Below are 22,759 nucleotides of genomic sequence, written 5' to 3'. Positions count from 1 at the left end.
CCATCGTCCTATCCACTCATCTTGCCATCCCTGTTACCCTGAAGATGCCCTCCTCTGCAGCTTCATCAGGAGCTCTGTCCATCTCTTCTTCAGTCACGAGGTCTCCAGAGATGGCTCTATGGAGCTCTGGGGCCGTCTCCTCCTCAATATTCCTCAACCCTGCCTGATGGACACAGATAAAGGTATAGTTAGTGCAGAAAACAAAAATGAAACCCCTTCAGGTGGCACTATCATCTATAGCAGTGATTCTCAACTGGTGGGTCGCGGTCGCGGACCCGTTTTCAGTGGGTCGCGGGACTCTGACAAAAAAAATAATTTGTGATTTTATTTTGAAGGGCATTTTTTATACAGCGGAATTATTCCAGCATTTACAGCACTTGTTCAGCGGTGCAGGAAACACACCGACCAATGCGTTGTGAATCACATCACGTGATGCAGCTCAGCCAATCAAATATGAGTATTCTGACAAGTTTCCTGACTTGAGTGAGATGTACACACACCGTGACACACGGAGGAGAGACGAGGAACTAGAGAGCAGAGCAGGACTATTGCAGTGTGAGTTGTGAAAGTCAAATCATAGAACGATCTCCAAAAGAAAAAAACGTCCAGAGAGACCAGAGTCATTAGACTCTGACTGGACAGACTCATAGGTGAATTCTTCCAACACTAATATCTCTTTTTAGAAGATGAGCAAAATATAATATTGTCTTTTTCACTTCACCCTGAATGAACTGAATTCAAAGCTGCAGCGCAATTCAGTGAAAATAACTTTTCTAAAATGAATTCTGTTATGTAATTTAGTTTTTAATCCAGCTGTTATTTTACTTGAAATGAGAAGAACATTTACTATGTATTATTTATAATCCATCCATCCATCCATCCATTTTCCAACGCTTATCCGGGGTCGGGTCGCGGTGGCAGCAGGCCAAGCAGGCCGACCCAGACCTCCCTCTCACCGGCAACATGTTCCAGCTCATTCTGGGGGATCCCGAGGCGTTCCCAGGCCAGCTGGGAGATGTAATCTCTCCAGCGTGTTCTGGGTCTTCCCCGGGGTCTCTTCCCAGTTGGACGTGCCTGGAAAACCTCCAGTGGGAGGCGTCCAGGAGGCATCCTAATTAGATGCCCGAACCACCTCAGCTGACTTTTTTCGACGCGAAGGAGTAGCGGCTCGACTCCAAGTTCCCTCCTGATGACCGAGCTCCTTACCCTATCTCTAAGGCTGAGCCCGGCCACCCTTCGGAGGAAACTCATTTTGGCCGCTTGTAGCCGCGACCTTGTCCTTTCGGTCACGACCCAGAGTTCGTGACCATAGGTGAGGGTAGGAACGTAGACCGAGTGGTAAATTGAGAGCTTTGCCTTCCGGCTCAGCTCCCTCTTCACCAAGACGGTCCGGTGCAGCGCCTGCTTTACTGCTGCAGCCGCACCGATCCGCCTGTCGATCTCCCGCTCCATCTTACCCTCACTCGTGAACAAGACCCCGAGATACTTAAACTCCTTCGCTTGAGGTAGGCACTCCGTCCCCACCTGGAGGGAGCAATCCACCGGTTTCCGGCAGAGAACCATGGCCTCAGATTTGGAGGTGCTAACTCTCATCCCCGCCGCTTCACACTCGGCTGCAAACCGCCCCAGTGAATGCTGGAGGTCACGATCCGAGGAGGCTAACAGGACCACATCATCTGCAAATAGCAGAGAGGCGATCCCCCGAAGACCCCCGAGACCCCCGAACCTGACGTTCTCCGCCTCCAGGCTGCGCCTAGATATCCTGTCCATGAAAGTCACGAACAGGACCGGTGACAAAGGGCAGCCCTGGCGGAGGCCAACACCCACCCGGAACGTGTCTGACTTATTGCCGAGAATGCGGACACAGCTCCTACTGCAGTCGTACAGAGACCGGATCGCCCATTGTAACGGGTCCGGCACCCCATACTCCCGCAGCACCCCCCCACAAGAACCCCAGAGGGACCCGGTCGAAAGCCTTCTCCAAGTCCACAAAGCACATGTAGACTGGTTGGGCAAACTCCCAGAACCCCTCCAGTCTTGAGAGGGTAAAGAGCTGGTCCACTGGTCCACTGTTCCACGGCCGGGACGGAATCCGCCAAAGTCCCCAAATTTACTTTTGGGGACTTGTCAGGCCTGGTGAATATAGCCATCTGAAAAAGAATGCATCTTTCTGTGTAAAAAAATGGCTCTCTAGCGCCCCCTACAAGTCGGACTGGCGACGCCCCTCGGCCAGTATGTCCAATTTACTTGAAATTCAACACACATGTCCACTTGAGCTAGATCTACAAAAAAAACATCAAACCCCTAAGCTCCGCCTTCTTAGATTTTCCGCCATATTGAATTTAGTGTAAAACACATTTTTGCGAACTCCTACATGCTGGTTCCGATTACTACCAAATTGGCTGTGGATCATTACTGGATATACGTCATCAAAAATTATCAAAAGCTTTTTGATAACTCTTTTCGTTTACACGATATGGACCAATAAACTTCTTAGGGGCGTGGCTTAATATCAATACACATAACTTCTCAACCGTTTGTCCTAAAATTACAAAACTTGCAGCATATGTGCACATCGTATCCTGTAACATACCCTGAGAATTATTTTGCATTCAACCACTAGGGGGCGTTACAGTAAGCCCGCGAAGTTGTGCTTTTTGTCACTTTTTGCAGATTTCAGCCTTCGCACTTTAACGAACTCCTAGAGATTTTAAGCGATCAACTTCTACTTTGGTCAGGATGCTGTTAAGACCTTTGTGATTAAAAGTTATCAAAATCGAGAGTTTTCATCGAAGAACCTTGACGTGGCGTGGCAGCCATTTTGCTTCATTGTTTCTGAAAAAAAAAGTTGTTATACATTGTTATAACTCCAAGGTACATTATCCAATCCGCACACAACTTCTTATGCATGATGCTACTTCAAGCCTGAACATATTTCAATTGAAAGAAATTCAATACCTCATAGTGCCGCTTACTGGCTAAAGGAAATGTCATATTTTATACTTTTATTTATTCCTCCTAGCCAGGTGACCTGATGACTCTCAAATTTCGTAAGGATAGCCTTAAGACTGATGATGGATTATCAGAAATATTGTGCGTTTTCGTTGAACGCTGTTGCCGTGGCGACGCATCGTTCGCCATGAAAAAGGAAGCTGATGGTTTGGTGACTTGGAATGCTCAAAAACTGATGTAACTTTGTACATGTGTCATAGGTCATAGGAAGACATAGTGTATATGGGTTTTAGGCTTGACCGTTTTAAATTGCCTCTATAGTGCCCCCTACAATATTTCAAAACAGCAGCCCCAGCGCTACGCTTCAGCTACATGTATGAAACTTGGAAGCTACATGTACCCTATGGAGACTTAAAAATGAGTCTATTGGGACCATGCTCTAAACCCTACCAGAAGTCGGCAAATTTCATTTCTGTCATTTTTCCATCGATTTTGGCCTATTTCTAGTCGCTATACTTTAACGAACTCCTCCTAGGGACTTCATCAGATCCACTTTAAATTTTGTCAGTACAGCCTCAAGACCATTGTTATTAAAATTTATCAAAAGCTTTACGTTTGACGGAATAGCTTAGCCGTAGCGGGCGGCTACTTTACGTGATTCCCCATGAAAAAAGCTGATGTAACTCAGCTGGACTTGTTCCAAACAGTTTCAAACTTCACTTGCTTGATAACACTCATGGCCTGAGGATGTCTACGTGCTAATTTTCACTAATACTCACAGCGCCACCTGCTGGCGAAAGGAAATCTGCATTTAGTGACAAACACCATCCGATTTACATGACTTTTACACAATGTGGTTTACATTTGACACAGAGCTACATGATGCATGTTTGCACGCGTTCTGTAGCACCAGGCAGCGGATACAGGAAGCATCGGACTATTTGCAAAGCATCATTTCCAACATCAGGCGGTCCACGCGGGATTAAAAACGGCTCGCTTGCGGACGCGCCATCTGACGGTCGCGCCATCTGACGGTCGCGGACGGTCGCGGACGTTCTCGGACGCGCAGGCCGGAGTCCCGCCGGCACCCCCGACGCGCTGCAGATTGCGAAGGCCCGTTCATCGCTGCTCGCAGCTTTAATTTGTGATTCTTATTTTTCTGGGGTTGGAGCTTGTAGGGGTACTTCCATGCATGAAAACTCACCAATTTTGCACACCTGTCAGGTCTGGTGTAAAAACTCTGCTGCCAAAATTTGCATATTTGTGTGTAAAGAAATGGCTCTCTAACGCCCCTTACAAATCGGACCGGCGACGCCCCTCGGCCAGTATGTCCGATTAACTTGAAATTCGACACACATGTCCGACTCCGCTAGATCTAAAAAAAAAAGCCTCTCAGACCCCTAAAGCTCCGCCTACTTCGATTTTCCGCCATATTGAATTTAGTGTAAAACACATTTTTGGGAACTCCTCCTACATGCTTGGTCCGATTACTACCACATTTGCTGTGGAGCATTACCGGATCTACCTCATCAAAAGTTGTCAAAAGCTTTTTGATATCTCTTTTCGTTTACAAGATATGGACCAATAAACTTCTTAGGGGCGTGGCTTAATATCAATACACATAACTTCTCAACCGTTTGTCCTAAAATTACCAAATTTTCAGGATATGTGCACAATGCATCCTGTAACATACCCTGAGATTTGTATTGCATTCAACCACTAGGGAGCATTACAGTAAACCCGCGAACTTGTGCTTTTTGTCACTTTTTGCAGATTTCAGCATTCGTACTTTAACGAATTCCCACAGATTTTATGCGATCAACTTCTCCTTTGGTCAGGATGCTTTGTGACCTTTGTGATTAAAAGTTATCAAAATCGAGAGTTTTCATCGAAGAACCTTGACGTGGCGTGGCGGCCATTTTGCCTCATTGTTTTTGAAAAAATTAATTCTTATAAGTTGTTATAACTCCAAGGTACATTATCCAATCCGCACAAAACTTCTTATGCATGATGCTACTTCAAACTTGAACATACTTCAATTGAAACAATTTCAATAACTCATAGTGCCGCCTACTGGCTAAAGGAAATGTCATATTTTATACTTTTCTTTATTCCTCCTAGGCAGGTGACCTGATGAGTCTCAAATTTGGTACGGATAGCCTTAAGACATTGATGATGCATCATCATGAATATTGTGCATTTTCGATTAACGCTGTTGCCGTGGCAACGCATCGTTCGCCATGAAAAAGGAAGCTGATGGTTTAGTGACTTGGCATGCTCAAAAACTCATGGACCTTTGTACATGTGTTATAGGTCATTGGAAGAAATATTCTATTTTTTTAATCGTCCGTTTTAAATTGCCTCTATAGTGCCCCCTACAATATTTCAAAAGAGCAGCGCCAGTGCTACGTTTCAGCTACATGTATGAAACTTGGAAGGTACATGTATCCTATGGAGACTTAAATATAAGTCTCTTGGGACCATGCTCTAAACCCTACCAGAAGTCGGCAAATTTAATTTTTGTGTAATTTTTCCATAGAATTTGGCCTATTTCTAGTTGCTATACTTTAACGAATTCCTCCTAGGGAATTTGTCTGATCCTCTTCAAATTTGGTCAGTATAATCTCAAGACCATTGTGATTAAAAGTGATCAAAAGCTTTACGTTTGACGGAATGGCTTAGCCGTAGCGGGTGGCTACTTTATGTGATTCCCCATGAAAAAAGCTGATGTAACTCAGCTGGACTTGTTCCAAACGGTCCCAAACTTCTCATGCTTGATAAAACTCATGGCCTGAGGATGTCTACAAGCTAATTTCCCCTAAAACTCACAGTGCCACATGCTGGCCAAAGGAAATCCGCGTTTTGTGACAAACACCTCCAATTTACATTACTTTTACACCATGTGGTTTACACTTGATATAGAGCTACATAATGCATGTTTGTGCATGTTCTGTAGTGCCACACAGCGGATACAGGAAGCGGTGCACTATTTGCAAAGCATAATGTCCAACGTCACGCGGTCCACGCAGGATAAAAACATTGGACTTGTGGGCGCGTTGTCCGATGGTCGCGGACGTTCTCGGCCGCGCAGGCCGGAGTCCCGCCGGCACCCCCGACGTGCGGGAGGATGCGAAGGCCCGTTCATGTCTGCTCACAGCTTTAATTTTAATTGCAATCACATTCATTGAATACATTACATTAATTAACTACACTTCATATACCATTAACTACTTACCTGTATCTCATGGGTAGCAGATTTATTGGTGGGCCGGTAGCCATAGTACTCTTCCTGTCTTTTCTTCATTTTCCTGAAATAATCCTGGATTAGGAAAGTAGCATAGAACTTTCCCACTGTCACCTCATCATCTGTTAAAACACAGAAATGCTTGTTAAGTGTCGAAAAGCTATTACACTTTTTTTAAAGGGTTAATCGCCTGTACTGTGGCCATTTCATAACAACTCAGACTCATCAGGCTCGTCTTTGAAGTATTGAGGTGTGTAATATTGACAGAAAGCAGATTGAGTTGTATATCTGGCACAATTGCAAATTTGAAACTGAAATAATTTCAATTTGAGTGAAAAATGGGCACAAGATGAGAGGGACAGAGAGAGAGAGAGAGGAATCGAAGGCGAGAGAGACGGAGAGGTGTGTTGGGGAGAGACCGGGAGAAGAAATCGAACGGGAGTCAGAGAAAGATGAGACGGAGGAGACCGAAAATGAGGAAGGGATAGCACAGACAAATCGGGAGCACATAGGCACATCGCGGAGTCAAGGTGAAAGAAGAGGAAACGAGAGTGAGCATCAGACTGGGAAAAAAAAGAGGAAATATGATCTGGCTTCACTTGGATTGGCAATGCAATGCCCAAAGCCACAGTGCGTGGTGTGCAGTGAGGTTCTGGCTAACAGCTGTCTGAAGCCCTCTTATTTACGTCGCCACCTGAACACCAAGCATGCCAGTGCAAGTCAAAAGCCCCTTACATTTTTTATATCGAAATTGGAGGAGTTACAAAACAGCCAAAAACAACTGCAGTCTCATTCATGTGTTGGGTCTACAAAGAACGCACTACGGGCTTCATATCTGGTCAGTTACAGAATAGCAAGAAAGGGGCTATCTCACACAATCGCCGAAGACGTGTGCTTGCCAGCTGCCAAAGAGATGGTGGAATGTATGATTGGAGAGAGAGAAGCAAAAGAGTTGGACATGATCCCGGTGTCCAACAACACTGTGTCGCGCCGCATCGATGCTTTGTCTGAAGACATCCTGGCTACATTAGTCGGTCGCGTGAAGAAGAGTGAGTTTTACTCTCTATGAGTAGACGAGCCTACAGATCTGGCCAATCTTCTGGTGTACGTCCGTTACCTTTTCGAAGGCACGGTGCAGGAAGATTTTGTCTTTTATCTTGTAAACAAACGCCACGCGCGAGCAAACTGTTCTCTCATTGGTCCGATTCTTATGCGGCTATAAATAGGCTATGTTGTTTTTTTTTTAAGGTGTGTGTGGGGGGGGGGGGGGGGGGGGGGGTGCGTGAACCCGGTCGGGATGTAGAAGGGGGTGCGTGGCCTAAAAAGTTTGGAAACCGCTGTGCTATATGAACAAAAGTGCAATAACATTTGGTTTGCTAACACTTTAAACACATCAGGTTCTTGTTAACAGCAGTATTCCCGTTACACAGTAACAGTTATAACACAGTTATAATGATTCTGATCATAGATATTCAGCCAGTGTTCACAACTTTATCTTCATGTGTGTAAGAGATGCAATCTGAAATATACACCTTGAAAACTGCAAACCTATCTACGTCATGTTTGTATGTTTGTTATATGTGTGGTATTTGTTATAAATGTACGTTGGTACATAGAGGGTGATAAGAAGCTGTACATGGAAGGACTTAGGACCCAGGGGAATGTAGGTGAAGGAAACAGGAAGAGACAAAAGAGACGCCACACAAACAGCTGTTCACCGCTCGCGGTCGGCCGGCCGGTTCTGGTGTTAAAAATGTCCGCTTAATAATTGAAAAACAACCATGGATGACCGTGGCTCACTGGGTTAAGAGGGTTGTCTGGTAACTGCAGGGTCAACGGTTCGATCCTCGACTGGGACGTGTCACGTGTCGTAGTGTCCCTGAGCAAGACATTGAACCCCCGGCTCCCCATCATTGGCAGCCCACTGCTCCCTATATACAGGGATGGGTCAAATGCAGAAGGCAAATTCCGTGTATATGTATATGATAATAAAGATGGTTTCTTCAAAAAACTGCGTTAACGGCCGATAAAATAATTGTCGGTGTTAATTAATTAATGCGTTAACTAGCCCAGCACTAATTATAATACATTTCAGATTTCAAGATCAATACTTAAGCTTTTCATTTACAATTGTGCCTTCAAATTTTGCCCCATTTTGTCACCATACAGGAACACGGCTGTCAGTCAGGAAGGCGGACTTTCTACATGCTGATTCTATTTATTTACAATGTCTCTGTTTGTTTCAGCTTCCAACTCAATCAGCTAAGGGCATTCACTATTTCCGTCAAACCAATTGAATTTTGCCAGAAACTATTTGACTGGAGCTGCTGAGGAAGAAAAGATATTAATACCCAAATATAAAACGAAAACAAATAAAGGAAATTAAAAAATTTTAAGACCTTGACACAAAATAAGAAAAAACATAAGACAGCCCCTGCATCAAACTCTGACGCTCCACTACGGTCTCAAATGAATTCAAACTAAAACACTTAGGGTAGCTTAGGTTTATTCAACCCAATACATTAACCATTTAGTTAGTTTAGAAAAACATCATGGTTGGACCTAAAATATGTAAACTAAGTAAATTATTAAAGCTGCAAGCAGCGATGTACGGGCCCTCGCATCTTCCCGCGTCTCGGGGTACTGGCAGGACACCGGCAGAAGCGGCCATAAATATCTGCAACCATCAGATCGCTTGCCCACAAGTTAGACGTAGTTTTAATGCTTGGACTGTGTGACGCTGGAAATTATGTAATGCAAATATTCCACTAGTTCCTCTATGTGCCGCTAGAGAACACGCGCAAACATACATTATGTTGCTCTACATCAAGTATAGACCACATCATGTAAATCGGATTTGTCACATAACGCTGTCTTCCTGTTGCCAGTAGGTGGCGCTATGACTGAGTGAAAATTGGCTTATTGACCTATTGAAATTCAAATGTTGATTATTATTATTAGGGCCCGAGCACCGACGACGTCGGGCCGCGAGGTCCCTATTGAAACTGTAGGAATTATTATTAGGGTCCGAGCACCGACGTAGTCTGAGCATGGGACCTATTGTTCGGCAAATGTTTATTATTAGGGCCCGAGCACCGACGTAGTCGGAGCGTAGGACCTATTGCTATTCTAATGTTTATTATTAGGGCCCGAGCACCGATGTAGTTGGAGCGTAGGACCTATTGTTCTTCAAATGTTTATTAGGGTCCGAGCACCGACTTAGTCGGAGCGGAGGACCTATTGCTATTCTAATGTTTATTATTAGGGCCCGAGCACCGATGTAGTTGGAGCGTAGGACCTATTGTTCTTCAAATGTTTATTATTATTAAGGCCCGAGCACTGACGTAGTCGGAGCGGAGGACCTATTGTTATTCTAATGTTTATTATTATTATTATTAGGGCCCGAGCACCGACGTAGTCGGAGCGTAGGACCCATTGTACTTCAAATGTTTATTAGGGTCCAAGCATCGACTTAGTCGGAGCGGAGGACCTATTGTTATTCTAATGTTTATTATTAGGGCCCGAGCACCGACGTAGTCGGAGCGTAGGACCTATTGTTCTTCAAATGTTTATTATTATCATTATTAGGGCCCGAGCACCGACGTAGTCGGAGCGTAGGACCTATTGTTCTTCAAATGTTTATTATTATTATTATTAGGGCCCGAGCACCGACGTAGTCAGAGCGGTTCTCATCTGGACTAGTCTCTACAGGCGAGCGCGAGCGCCAGTGCGAGCACTGCTCCTCCAAGACCCGTTTGAGAGGAGAACTTTGGTGGATAAACTGCAGTGAAAGAGCTGATATCAGATCAGCCTGACCTCACATTCAGACAGCAGACTCGCAGGAAAGGGAAGCAGTACATGCAAAGCTTCTCCAGTAGCTGTACACCAGACAGGTTTGGCTAGCTGGATGCAGTCATGCTAATAACTTATTTAGCTTTTTAAAACAACGGGGACAGATCCAGCACGGACAGTTAGGGAGTGAGAGACATGAAGCACCTGCTGAGAAATGATATATAGTTATAAATAAATAAATAATTATATATATATATATATATATATATATATTATTATATTATACTGAATTGACAGCTGAATTGTTTGTGCAGCTTATTGTTACAGAAAACCTGCAAAAATGTATGCATGCATATGCTTCCTGATGACTGCCTTCTGGAGCTGACCTCCTATAGGTGGGATGACTTGATCCAGAAGTTTCATACTGGTGCGCTTCCAGATCTTCTTGATAATTCCCCTCAGCTCCTCGTTGGCTTGTTCAAAATTACCTGACCAATAGAAGAAACATAATAATGAGACAAAGGACATTACTGAAATTCAAGACAAGCAACATTTGAATTGGTAAAATCCCCCAATAACCGGAGTAAATTTAGCTCAATGTAGCAAACCTTTGCTCAATTACATTTTACAGTAGTGGTCACATACTACAACTACTTTAAAATAATATAATGTTGCCAGTAGTGAACCATTTTGTCCAGTAAGTAGAGCGACTTAACACTACACAGCCTTATTTGATTTCTGTTGAAGAGGAAATCCATGCTCACTGGCAGTCCTTGTCTATAGGACAGTCTTCAGTCATATGGAGAAGCTTAGCCTTTGCAGCAGAACGAGAGAAATCATATGGTTCTCCACCAAGAGCAACAAAGGTGGAGGGTTTTGTCATTTAGTGCTAAATTAAGGAATAAGGGGCCTTTGATTACGGAAATAAATTATTTTAATTCACAAACAACACGCAGTCAATTTTCTCAATCCATAGCACTATTTGAAAAGTTAGGGTATCACCAAAATCTTTTATTAGGTCCTCTTGGTGACCAGACAATCCTGTAGTGATGAATAACCAAAGCTATGCTGCTAGCATGGCTAAAAGTCTGCATCACTTACTTTCTCATTTTCAACCCTTCATAATGTTCATAATATGCTTATTAAAAAATAGATAATGTCTAGTAGAGTTGACTACCTCCTGATTTAATCCACCTTTGTCTTGTCTTTGTAATGTGTTCGGTGTTATTATACAAATGGTACTTTATTTATATAACTACTCCACATGGAGTTTGTATTGTTCTTATTTGGTATCAAAGTTAAGGCACAGACTGTGATTTATCCACATAACAGGAAAGAGTGGGTTGAATATTCTTAAAACACAGACAAATTATCATCACAGCCAATACACTGCTGTAATTCAGCGCAAATGAGAGACTACATTCACGCTAGAGTAAACACACTGCTACAATGTTATCTGCATCTTCTGCCAGATTGCCACCTTGAAAACGAGACTGGATTATCACGCAGCCCTAAAGAGATTTAGGACTTCATGGAAATTACACAATTAAGCACAATATCTACTGACATAAGGGTCTAATACCTGATATAACTGATGCTTTTCCTACTTGGGGGCAGCAGAAACATGTCATAATCAAAACATTGACTTATCACTTTTTAAATTGACACAGTGAACGTGCCACCGTTAGTTTTTTACACACAGTTGTGGAGCAATATCATTTCATTTAGTCTCCACTAACTCCTTCAGCTGCACAATGCTTCACTATGTTCACCAGCTAGTCACTACCTGGGCCGTCTGTTGTTTGCTGCCGAGCAGGTGTACAATGAGTTTTTAGAACTTCTGGACAGAACAGCTGCCTCCTGTGGCCAAAAACGGTAGACTGGGCAGCTACAAAATAAGCTGAAAGTCACAATAAAGCTCTATAAAGCTGAGAGGAGCTGCAGGTTCAGCTGATAATTAGCTCCACCAAATCTCAGTTTGGTGTGTTTGTTAGTTTGTCGGAAGGATTATCAAAAAACTACTGGCCTAATTTCCATGAAACTTGATGGAATTGGCCAAGGATTAATCCATACATTTTTCGGGCGGATTCCAATCACAGGTCGGATACACAAATTATTTTTCAGTTTCATTAATTAATATGAAAGGGCATGGCCTTGTTTGAGGTCTTCCCCTTCTAGTTCTCTATAGGTTCACATTGTTCTCAGATTGTCATTTGATGCATTGTTATTATAAAAATAACCATTACTAATAAAGACTGCTTTATTACTAGAAATAGTTAAGCCCAAGATGGCGTCTGTGAGTTGATCGGAACTCGCTCATTTTTACCCTTGAGCCCCTAGCAGGTTAATCTGATGATGCATGAATCTACAGACCATTGTTTGGAAATGAGTTTGCTCCATTTCTAACCCATATTCACTAAAAATTACTGACATAATATATGATACACATTATGTATTGAGAACACAAACCTTCTGTCTTTATTTTCAGTGCAGTTCTAACCAGGGCAAACAGTGTGGCGTTAAAGGTGACTGTTCCATCACTGTTGAGAGGCATGTTCATGGAGACCAACCTCTGTTAAAACAAACGCACACAAGCAAGATAATGCAGAAATGTTACTCATATTTGATTTTTTAATTTGCAAATGAGGAACAGTGCTATAAAATATTAATTGATTTTGATAAATGCATCTTCAGTTTGTTTTCAGTCAATCAGGCATTGTCTTAAAACAATAGGGGCCTATATGTACACTGAAAAAGGTTTTGCTTGCTGTTATAATTCCCCTGTTTTTTCTGGTCATTCAAATATAAAAAATTCAGTCGTCATTCTGTGCAAAAATACATTCCAAAACATACCCGAAGCTAAAGATTTCAGTCTAGACAAATCAATTTGGTATCTTCCATATTCACAGTTGCGACGCTGAACTCTCTCACACGAGTAGTGTCCACACAGACAGCATTGCTGCTGCTGCCAGCACTTCTTTCGACACAAAGTTTGCCTTTCATAATGGCCAGAATGTTTCACTTAAATTCCATTATAAATGTAAATTATATTTGTTTTAAACAGAAAAAGGTTAAGATGCCTGTGTTCATTTGCAAATAATGATGATAATCCACAATTAAGAGCCGCTACTCAATTCATTTATGAAGCTGTGCAAGTCACCGCTCTTTCCACATCACTGTCCCTACCTTCAGAATCAAAGCCTTATATTAACAAATTAAGGAATTCTGTCCTCAGAAAGACGCTAGAGGCGTTTTTATTTCGGTGTTGAGTTAATAATTAATATAAACTTTTTACATGTCTGTGACATGTTCTACAGATGTAGACATTACAAACTGTAGTAATGTTGCTGGTAAGATGTCAATATACTGTCAAATGATAATTTTCACTGTGTATTTCAAAAAAAGAGTGAGAGCAGCACCTGAGCCAACTGCTCACGCAAACGGTGTGGCCTTAACATGGGCGGCAAGATAATAAGCAAGAGGTTCCAGCAGGCATATATGCTGCTAACGCAGTATTAACCGGATGGATGAATACAGCTGACAAAACATGTTTCAATGGTTCTATGGGCACATGACTATTGTTTAAAGATAGACTTAAACAATTATTTACTTGTCTGTTGATTTGGGCACTTCCAATCCCAAAATTTTGTTTACATATAATGTTCTCAATTTCAGTTTTTATGATCTATTTTCGAATTGCTATTTCTTGATATACTTTTGTAATTCCAATTTCAAATTGAGTTGTCAGTGTCATGGAGTGGTGTAAACATGCCCGAGTGGCCATGGAGGCAAATGAAGAGTTCAGGAGTCCAGAGTAGTTTCAGAAGATGCTTCTTTTTATTTTTAAAAGGTCGACCATCGCACCAACGTTGACACCAGTATCTAGTTGCCTTCACTACCCCCCACACAAACAAAATGAGGCCCTTATATACACACCTGGTCCAGCTAATTGGACCAGCCCTGCCATCTACGGGTAAGTATATTGCTAAACATATATGTATAATAAATATTTACCAGATTTTACCCACACTACAAGTATCTATAATAATGAACAACTAATTAGAATGCCTATAAATAAAGTAAATGATAAACACCATCATTTATCTAACTAAACACAGCAACACCTATTTTCACTTCCCCCTACCCGCTTCCTGTAGTTGGTATTTCCCAGAACTATAAATGGGTGCTCGAGCCCCCGGGGAAGTATTTTGCCCGAACACCCTGGGAAGAGGAAACAGGCAGAGGTAAGTTGTTGCAATATATACACGATAATGTTCTGCCACATAGACATTTACTACAGTCAAGTCTAATCACTTTGTCACTGACTGCAGTTGTCTGTTTGTTGGCAGGGAGAACAACAGGACCAGCTTTGTGTCCTAGCTGTGCACATGGCTCCCAGCATCCACAGTCCCACAATAAATACATACAATAAACATGTGTGTTCCTTGACTCTATCACACCCTATCTCGCACACTATCCGTGGTCTAAGTAACGGCGGTGCGTCGTTACATTTGGATAAAAAATATTTTTTATGGGATTTCCCAGCACAAGGCAGGATTTGCCTGTCCATGATTAAAGGTAAATGGCGAATAGACTTGTACTTGTATCGCGCCTCTCTAGTCTTCTGACCACTAAAACACACTTTTTGAACAGTTATCGACAGTTGGTACGATATCTTAAGAAAATCTTCTCCTCATTTTTCCTGCGCTGTCCTACAAATGTCTAGCAACCTAGTGTCAATTTCTGCTCGTTACATGCAAACAATATTTTCAAAATAAATATCCGTCTTCACAGGACACAACTTAGGAAGGTTTAAGCAACAATAATAATTAATTAGTTTAAATTAAAAGATTGTGAAATACTTATAGTTGGTTTAAGAAAAGGTCTTAGTTGGAGTTAAAATAACTACGGAATGCATTAAATAAGTACGCCACAAACAGCGGTCTCCTGGGTCAAAGGCGGTTATTGTTTGACCCATCCACCTGCCCTGTGTAGGTTTTTGCGGTTTTTATACTTATTTGTACATAATTACACGAATAAGATATGAATACATTTCTTGGGATATCTACGAATTATAGCACATTCATTTTCGCAGGTATAGCTACCAAAACTGTATGACAACAGTAGATTTATTTGGTGTTTGTGTTAAAATGCGAAAACACCAGTCTGGAAGAGTTTGTATAGTTTTGAATGAAGTGATTTTGCAAGAGATATAAGGTATTTTGTATTTTTTGTATATGCTTTGGGTTTTTGTGTTCAGAGTTTCAACAGTAGGCTCTAGTTTCAGGAATTATTTATGTTATATCAAATTTTTTTTGCTAGTATTTCCAGTCTTTATGGTTGGGTATTCCTCCTTATTTCTCTTGAGGATGTTTCAGTTTGCACAGATTTTTCCTCCGCTCATTCAATTCAATAGGCTTGTGTAGTGTGTGTTGATATTGTTATTGAGTGTGTGAGTGTATGAATAGAGTTTCTCAGGTTCAACTTGCTTGTAATGTTTCTGTTGTTTAGTCGTGCACCAGTTTATTAACCGATGCTTATACATTGTGGCAAACCAGGGGGAAAAGCTGAGCAGACACAGCACAGGAGGCGGATCCCCAAGCTCAGGTTGGGGGAGGTGATAGAGGGAGTATACTATCCAGTGCAGGTGCTCCAGCCACTAGGCACGTGGCAGTGGTCACACCTGCAGCCCATGAGCTAATTAGAATGAGCATATGTTCCCAGGGCTGTGAAGCAGCAGCGGCAGACAGACTGGGCAGAAGAATACAAGGATCTCCTGAACCTCTGGAGAGGAGCTTCAGCAGACCGGAGGTAATTCAGCGGACTCACCTCTCTCCTCTGCTCTGCCCAAACAGGACGGAGGAATCGTCTCACACTGGGTGTAGACTGAAGGCCAAAGACCCTGACCGGGAGGAATCTTTTGTTGAGTTTGACCCTATCCCCCTTTAACCTAACCTGTTTATTAAAGGACACTTTTTGTTACATGGTTACTGTCTCTGAGTCACCTGTTTTATCTCTGAATCTTGCCTCCACGTCCCCCGGGTTGCCACAACATGCACAGTTACCTCTGTCTCGCTGAACCGTGAACACATACTGCTCCTGTGAACATCACATTGCCTTTAACAATCACCAATATAATGCTTTAGTTACTCCTACATCCATCCATCCATCCATCCATTTTCCTCCGCTTATCCGGGGTCAGGTCACGGTGGCAGCAGGCCAAGCAGGCTGACCCAGACTTCCCTCACCCCGGCAACATGTTTCAGCTCATTCTGGGGGATCCCGAGGCGTTCCCAGGCCAGCTGGGAGATGTAATCTCTCCAGCGTGTTCTGGGTCTGCCCCGGGGTCTCTTCCCAGTTGGACGTGCCTGGAAAACCTCCAGTGGGAGGCGTCCAGGAGGCATCCTAATTAGATGCCCGAACCACCTCAGCTGACTCCTTTCGAGGTGAAGGAGTAGCGGCTCGACTCCAAGTTCCCTCCTGATGACCGAGCTCCTTACCCTATCTCTAAGGCTGAGCCCGGCCACCCTACGGAGGAAACTCATTTCGGCCGCTTGTAGCCGTGACCTTGTCCTTTCGGTCATGACCCAGAGTTTGTGACCATAGGTGAGGGTCGGAACGTAGACCGACTGGTAAATTGAGAGCTTTGCCTTCCGGCAAACTTGAACTCCTTCGCTTGAGGTAGGCACTCCGTCCCCACCTGGAGGGAGCAATCCACCGGTTTCCGGCAGAGCACCATGGCCTCAGATTTGGAGGTGCTAACTCTCATCCCCGCTGCTTCACACTCGGCTGCAAACCGCCCCAGTGAAGGCTGGAGGTCACGATCCGAGGAGGCTAACAGGACCACATCATCTGCAAACAGCAGAGGGGCGATCCCGAGACCCCCGAACTTGACGTTCTCCGCCCCCAGGCTGCGCCTAGATATCCTGTCCTTGAAAGTCACGAACAGGACCGGTGACAAAGGGCTGCCCTGGCGGAGGCCAACACCCACCGGGAACGTGTCTGACTTATTGCCGAGAATGCGGACACAGCTCCTACTGCAGTCGTACAGAGACCGGATCGCCTGTTGTAACGGGTCCGGCACCCCATACTCCCGCAGCACCCCCCACAAGAACCCCCGAGGGACCCGGTCGAAAGCCTTCTCCAAGTCCACAAAGCACATGTAGACTGGTTGGGCAAACTCCCAGAACCCCTCCAGTAGTCTTGCGAGGGTAAAGAGCTGGTCCACTGTTCCACGGCCGGGACGGAATCTGCATTGCTCCTCTTGAATCTGAGGTTCGACAAACGGTCGGAGCCTCCTTTCCAGGACCCTGGCATAAGCCTTCCCTGGGAGGCTGAGTAGTGTGATACCCCGGTAATTCGAGCACACTCTCCGGTCCCCCCTGAAGATGGGAACCACCACCCCGGTCTGCCAGTCCAAGGGCACTGATCCCGACCCCCATGCGACATTGAAGAGGCGTGTCAGCCAAGACAGCCCAACTGTGTCCAGCGCCTTCAGCATCTCAGGGCGGATCTCATCCACCCCCGGCGCCTTGGCACTAAGGAGCTTTTTAACTACCTTAGCGGCCTCTGCCAGGGATATGGGTGAGCCCCCCCCTAGGTCTTCAGGCGCTGCCTCCTCTGCAGAGGACATGTTGGTCGGGTTTAGGAGTTCCTCAAAGTGCTCTTTCCACCGCTCGACGATGTCCCCCGTCCGGGTCAGCAGTTCTCCCCCCCCCTCCCCTCCGCTGAGAACAGCCTGGGGTAAGCCCTGCTTTCCCTTCCTGAGCCGTCGGATGGTTTGCCAGAACCTCCTTGAGGCCAACCAAAAGTCCTTCTCCATGGCCTCCCCGAACTCCTCCCATGCCCGAGTTTTAGCATCTGCGACCACCGCAGCTGCAGCCCTTCTGGCCTGCCGGTACCTCTCAGCTGCTTCAGTAGACCCCTGGGCCAACCAGGCCTTGAAGGTCTCCTTCTTCAGCTTGACAGCTTCCCTCACCTCCGGTGTCCACCACCGGGTTTTCGGGTTGCCGCCACGACAGGCACCGATGACCTTCCGGCCACAGCTCCTAGCGGCCGCGTCCACAATAGAGGCTTTGAACATGGTCCATTCGGATTCCATGTCCCCAACCTCCCTCGGGATGTGTGAGAAGTTCTTCCGGAGGTGGGAGTTAAAGACCTCCTGGACAGGGTCCTCCGCCAGACGTTCCCAGTTCACCCTCACTACACATTTGGGCTTGCCGGGTCTTTCCAACTGGTTCCCCCGCCATCTGATCCAACTCACCACCAGGTGGTGATCAGTTGACAGCTCTGCTCCTCTCTTCACCCGAGTGTCCAAGACATACGGCCGCAAATCAGATGATACGATTACAAAGTTGATCTCCGGCCTAAGGTGTTGTGGTACCAGGTACACTTATGAGCCACCTTATGTTCGAACATGGTGTTCATTATGGCCAAACCGTGGCTAGCACAGAAGTCCAATAACGAGACACCACTCGGGTTCAGATCGGGCAAGCCGTTCCTCCCAATCACCCCCGCCAGGTTTCTCCGTCATTGCCCACGTGAGCGTTGAAGTCCCCCAGGAGAACTATGGAGTCGGTAGGCGGCGCCCTTTCCAGAACCCCTCCCACCGACTCCAAGATGGCCAGATACTCCGAACTGCTGTTTGGTGCATAAGCACAAATCACAATCAGCGCCTTGCTCCCCGCAACCCGTAGGCGCATGGAGGCAACCCTCTCGTTCTCCGGGGAGAACTCCAACACAGCGGCGCTCATGAGTATCCCCACTCCCGCCCGGCGCCTCTCACCCTGGGCAACTACGGAAAAGGACAAAGTCCAAGCCCTCTCCAGGAGCTTGGTTCCAGAGCCAGTGCTCTGTGTGGAGGTGAGTCCAACTATATCTAGCTGGTATCGCTCCACCTCCTGCACCAGCTCTGGCTCTTTCCCCGCTAGCGAGGTGACGTTCCACGTCCCTAGAGCTAGTCTATGCTGCCGGCGATTGGCTCGCCCAGGCCTCTGGCCTAACCCGCCGCCCGGTCTGCATTGCACCCGAACCCGATGCTTGTCCCTGCGGGTGGTGGGTCCACAGGGTGGCTGCTCCATGTTGTTTCTTCGGGCTGAGCCCGACCGGGCCCCATGGGCGAAGGCCCGGCCACCAGATGCTCGCCGACGAGCTCCCCTCCTGGGTCTGGCTCCGGGAGGGTGCCCCGGTTTCCCTGGTCCGTGGCTGAAGACTGTGGGCTGCTTATCATTAGGGTCATTTTGAACCGCTCTTAGTCTGGGCTCTCCCCTGAGACCTGTTTACCTTGGGAGACCCTACCAGGGGCTACTGCCCCGGACAACATAGCTCCCAGGATCACTGAGCCACTCAAACTCCTCCACCACGTTAAGGTGGCGATTCGCGGAGAAGCCGACCGTGAGGTCCTACATATTAAACTAATTTAACAACGTTGTTACTGTACTGAACATCATACTCATTTAGAAATATGGCAAATCTGTCTGGCAGCTGTACTTCAAGCACGTCACCTTCACACTCTAGACCAGGGGTCGGCAACCCACGGCTCCGGAGCCGCATGCGGCTCTTCAGCCCCTCTGTTGCGGCTCCCTGAGGCTACATCCACACTAATACATTTTCGTTTAAAAACAGAGTTTTAACAAACAAAACGATCTCCGTCCACTCAGCGTTTCAGCATCGTTTTAGAAATTATCTCTGTCCAGACTAAACACCTGAAAACGAATATCACGTGACTATTCACATACACTGGGCATGCGGGTGCCGGTGTAAACAGGAAGTAGATTGGTTGCTAAATTAAAAAAATACAACCGAATGATAAAGTAGTCTTTAATAATGAAAGGTCGTGTTTGATACTTAAGATCTTTTCTAAAATCTTCCTCTATAAACTCAAACAGACACATTTAGTGGAACGTTTTAGACGTTTTATTTTTCAGACTTAGCTACACTGCTGCGGGTCTCTCACACATCAAATTTACTTTAAAATGAACACTTACACATAAAGGTTTACTAGATTATGGGTCCATGAATGTGGTCAACACACGTCTCTCACTCGTTTCCATTGTTGTTCATTGTTGTCTGTTCTCACTCATAGCTCTGCTGGAGGCTGAAGTCTCTGTCCTACTGGAGAGCAATTACTGCTTTTGTTCTTTTACATTTCATCTGCGGACTTCACAATAGTTGTGCAGAACAAAATAAGCATTAATAAGGACAGGAAAGTCCTCCATTTTGTGTCCATCATCCTCAAGGCCTCTAACCGCTTCAGACGGCCGCTCCGTAGGTCTGATAACACCGCTGGACACGCTGCTCGCTAATCGCTCCATTTACAGCTGCTTCCTCCGAAGAAATTTAACTGAACAGCTGCTAGTAAAGACAACAAGGTCAGCAACGCCTGTATTCAGTTGTCCATGTTGAATTAACCTGGTAGTCGATCGGTAATCAAGGCTGTTTGTGAATTTCCAGGTAAGGGTCACGTGATAGGGGTGTGACGAATCAGGGAAGGACACGTCGTGACTGCTAAGAACTAATCAAGTAGTGAACACGTGATCATTTCCAAATGTATGCATTTACGACGTCCACACGAAGAGGCACCCTGGAATTCTCAAACTTATCCGTCCTCTGGAGTGTAAACGTAGCAAAACATATGCGTTTTCAAATGGAAACGTAGTGTGTACATGGCCTCAGGCTTTAACAAACAATAACATGGAAATAAATAACGGTTATTAGGGTCCGAGCACCGACGTAGTTGGAGCGGAGGACCTATTGTTATTCTAATGTTTATTATTAGGGCCCGAGCACCGGCATAGTCGGAGTGGAGGACCTATTGTTATTCTAATGTTTATTATTATTATTATTAGGGCCCGAGCACCGACGTAGTCGGGGCGGAGGACCTATTGTTCTTCAAATGTTTATTATTAGGGCCCGAGCAGCAACGTAGTAGGAGCGGAGGACCTATTGTTCTTCTAATGTTTATTATTAGGGCCCGTGCACTGACGTAGTTGGAGCGCAGGACCTATTGTTCTTCAAATGTTTATTATTCGTATTATTAGGGCCCGAGCACCGACATAGTTAGAGTGGAGGACCTATTGTTCTTCTAATGTTTATTATTAGGGCCCGATCACCGACTTAGTTGGAGCGTAGGACCTATTGTTCTTCAAATGTTTATTATTAGGGCCCGAGCACCGACGTAGTCGGAGCGTAGGACCTATTGTTCTTCAAATGTTTATTATTAGGGCTCGAGCACCGACGTAGTTGGAGCGTAGGACCTATACTCTCCAGTTTTGGCCACATTTTTTGCCTTATACTTTTGAGATCCTAGCTGTTCTGATCTGTGTCAATTGAACTAGTAGTACGATGTCAGCCAACACATACTAGACCTCTTAGGTTTTTGCGTTCCCCAGATCGGTTAGCCTGCTGGGCTACTACTGGCTTGTTTGTTAGCCCTGGGCTCTGAAGCTAGCTAACGCTACGGAGACCACAGATATAGAGTGTCTACACACGTCAAACTGAAAACGGGACCATCTGTGAATCAGCTTCCACCTTTGCTAATACCTGGACAAGGCTGTGGACTACGGGCTGGAGCCCAATTGTCCACCAGATCTGCTGTGGCTCCACTCACCTCTCCATCTGCCTGTGTCAGCTGCGCCCGCCTGGTTGATAAAATCACAGAGCTGGAAGGAAGAATATCCACGCTCTACAGGATCCAGGATGCTGAGAACCTCATGGACACCATCATCTTCGGTCCAGCACAAACCGACACAGCCAGCGACCGTGTGCATGATTCCATCGCTTCCAGTCCTGCTGCCGCGGCCCCTCCTCCGGTCACAGCTCCTGAGGCTTCTTGGCTACGGCTCGGAGCTAAGCCTAAAGCCCTGGTCAGCTCCACTCCATCACATCACGAGCCCTGGACCCTGGTCTGTGCTCGCAGCAGCCGGATAGGGAGACATCCCTCTCCTACACCCCATAACTTCGATGTCCAGCTGAAGAATGGATATGACGCCCTTGCCCTACATGACTTCCCTCCTCTGGCTAGGGACTCCCAGCTTCCTACACCATCCCAGCTGCCGCCTCAAAGGACCCACAGCCCCGGGTCCCCCGACATCCCTACGCCAGTCATTACTGAGCACTCCTCTTGCACCAGGACTCGCCGCTCCAAACCGTGCTTTACACCAGCACCACGGCGAGCTTCGGTCCCCCGTTCTCTCAGTCCTTGCTCGTCCACTCCGCCACCACTGGTTAAATCCTCGCCTCCATCCAAGCATATTACACGCGCAGTGTTGCCGCCTGGTCCCCTCTTCGCCCCGACGACACTGATAGTCGGGGACTCAATAATCAGGAATACCTGTTTCTTCAACGCGGCCACACACTGTTTCCCCGGAGCAACGGCTCAAGACATCCTGCTGAAACTGCCTGGCCTGCTGCACGCCCTCCCGTCTACCATTCGGCGAATTATCGTTCATGTGGGAATCAACGATACAGCCATCCACCAGTCTGAGTTGACCAAGATTGATTTTACAAATCTTTTACACTTTTTAAACAGCTGTGGACTGTCTGCTTTTGTCAGTGGTCCAACTCCAACACTCGGCCGTGGATCACAGCGGTTCAGCAGAGTCCTCTGCCTCCACACTTGGCTCCAGGCCGCCTGCAGGACCAACAACGTGAGCTTCATTGACAATTTGAATCTGTTTTGGGACCGCTCTTCCGCTTTTAAGAACGATGGTATTCATTTTAACAAGCTGGGTAGCCGCCTGCTAGCGGCTAATTTACAGCATGCTGTTCACT

General features: G+C 45.7%; 1 protein-coding gene across 1 annotated transcript in view; it reads right to left on the bottom strand.

Moving 5' to 3' along the window:
• Positions 1-22,759, bottom strand: part of LOC142939743 (dihydropyridine-sensitive L-type skeletal muscle calcium channel subunit alpha-1-like) — a 141,505-nt gene that overhangs the window by 8,585 nt on the left and 110,161 nt on the right. The window contains exons 37-40 of the mRNA XM_076082876.1: positions 12,458-12,560; positions 10,375-10,476; positions 6,188-6,318; positions 38-163 (exon numbers count right to left, since the gene is read on the bottom strand). Coding sequence (XP_075938991.1) covers positions 38-163; positions 6,188-6,318; positions 10,375-10,476; positions 12,458-12,560 — 462 coding nt within the window. The remainder of the gene's footprint in view (positions 1-37; positions 164-6,187; positions 6,319-10,374; positions 10,477-12,457; positions 12,561-22,759) is intronic.

The sequence above is a fragment of the Anarhichas minor genome, unplaced genomic scaffold (assembly GCF_050575085.1).
Source record: "Anarhichas minor isolate MPS153535 unplaced genomic scaffold, ASM5057508v1 ptg000110l, whole genome shotgun sequence".
Taxonomy (NCBI): domain Eukaryota; kingdom Metazoa; phylum Chordata; class Actinopteri; order Perciformes; family Anarhichadidae; genus Anarhichas; species Anarhichas minor.
Note: the sequence above shows the minus strand (reverse complement) of the source record. Positions and strands in the feature narration are given on the sequence as shown.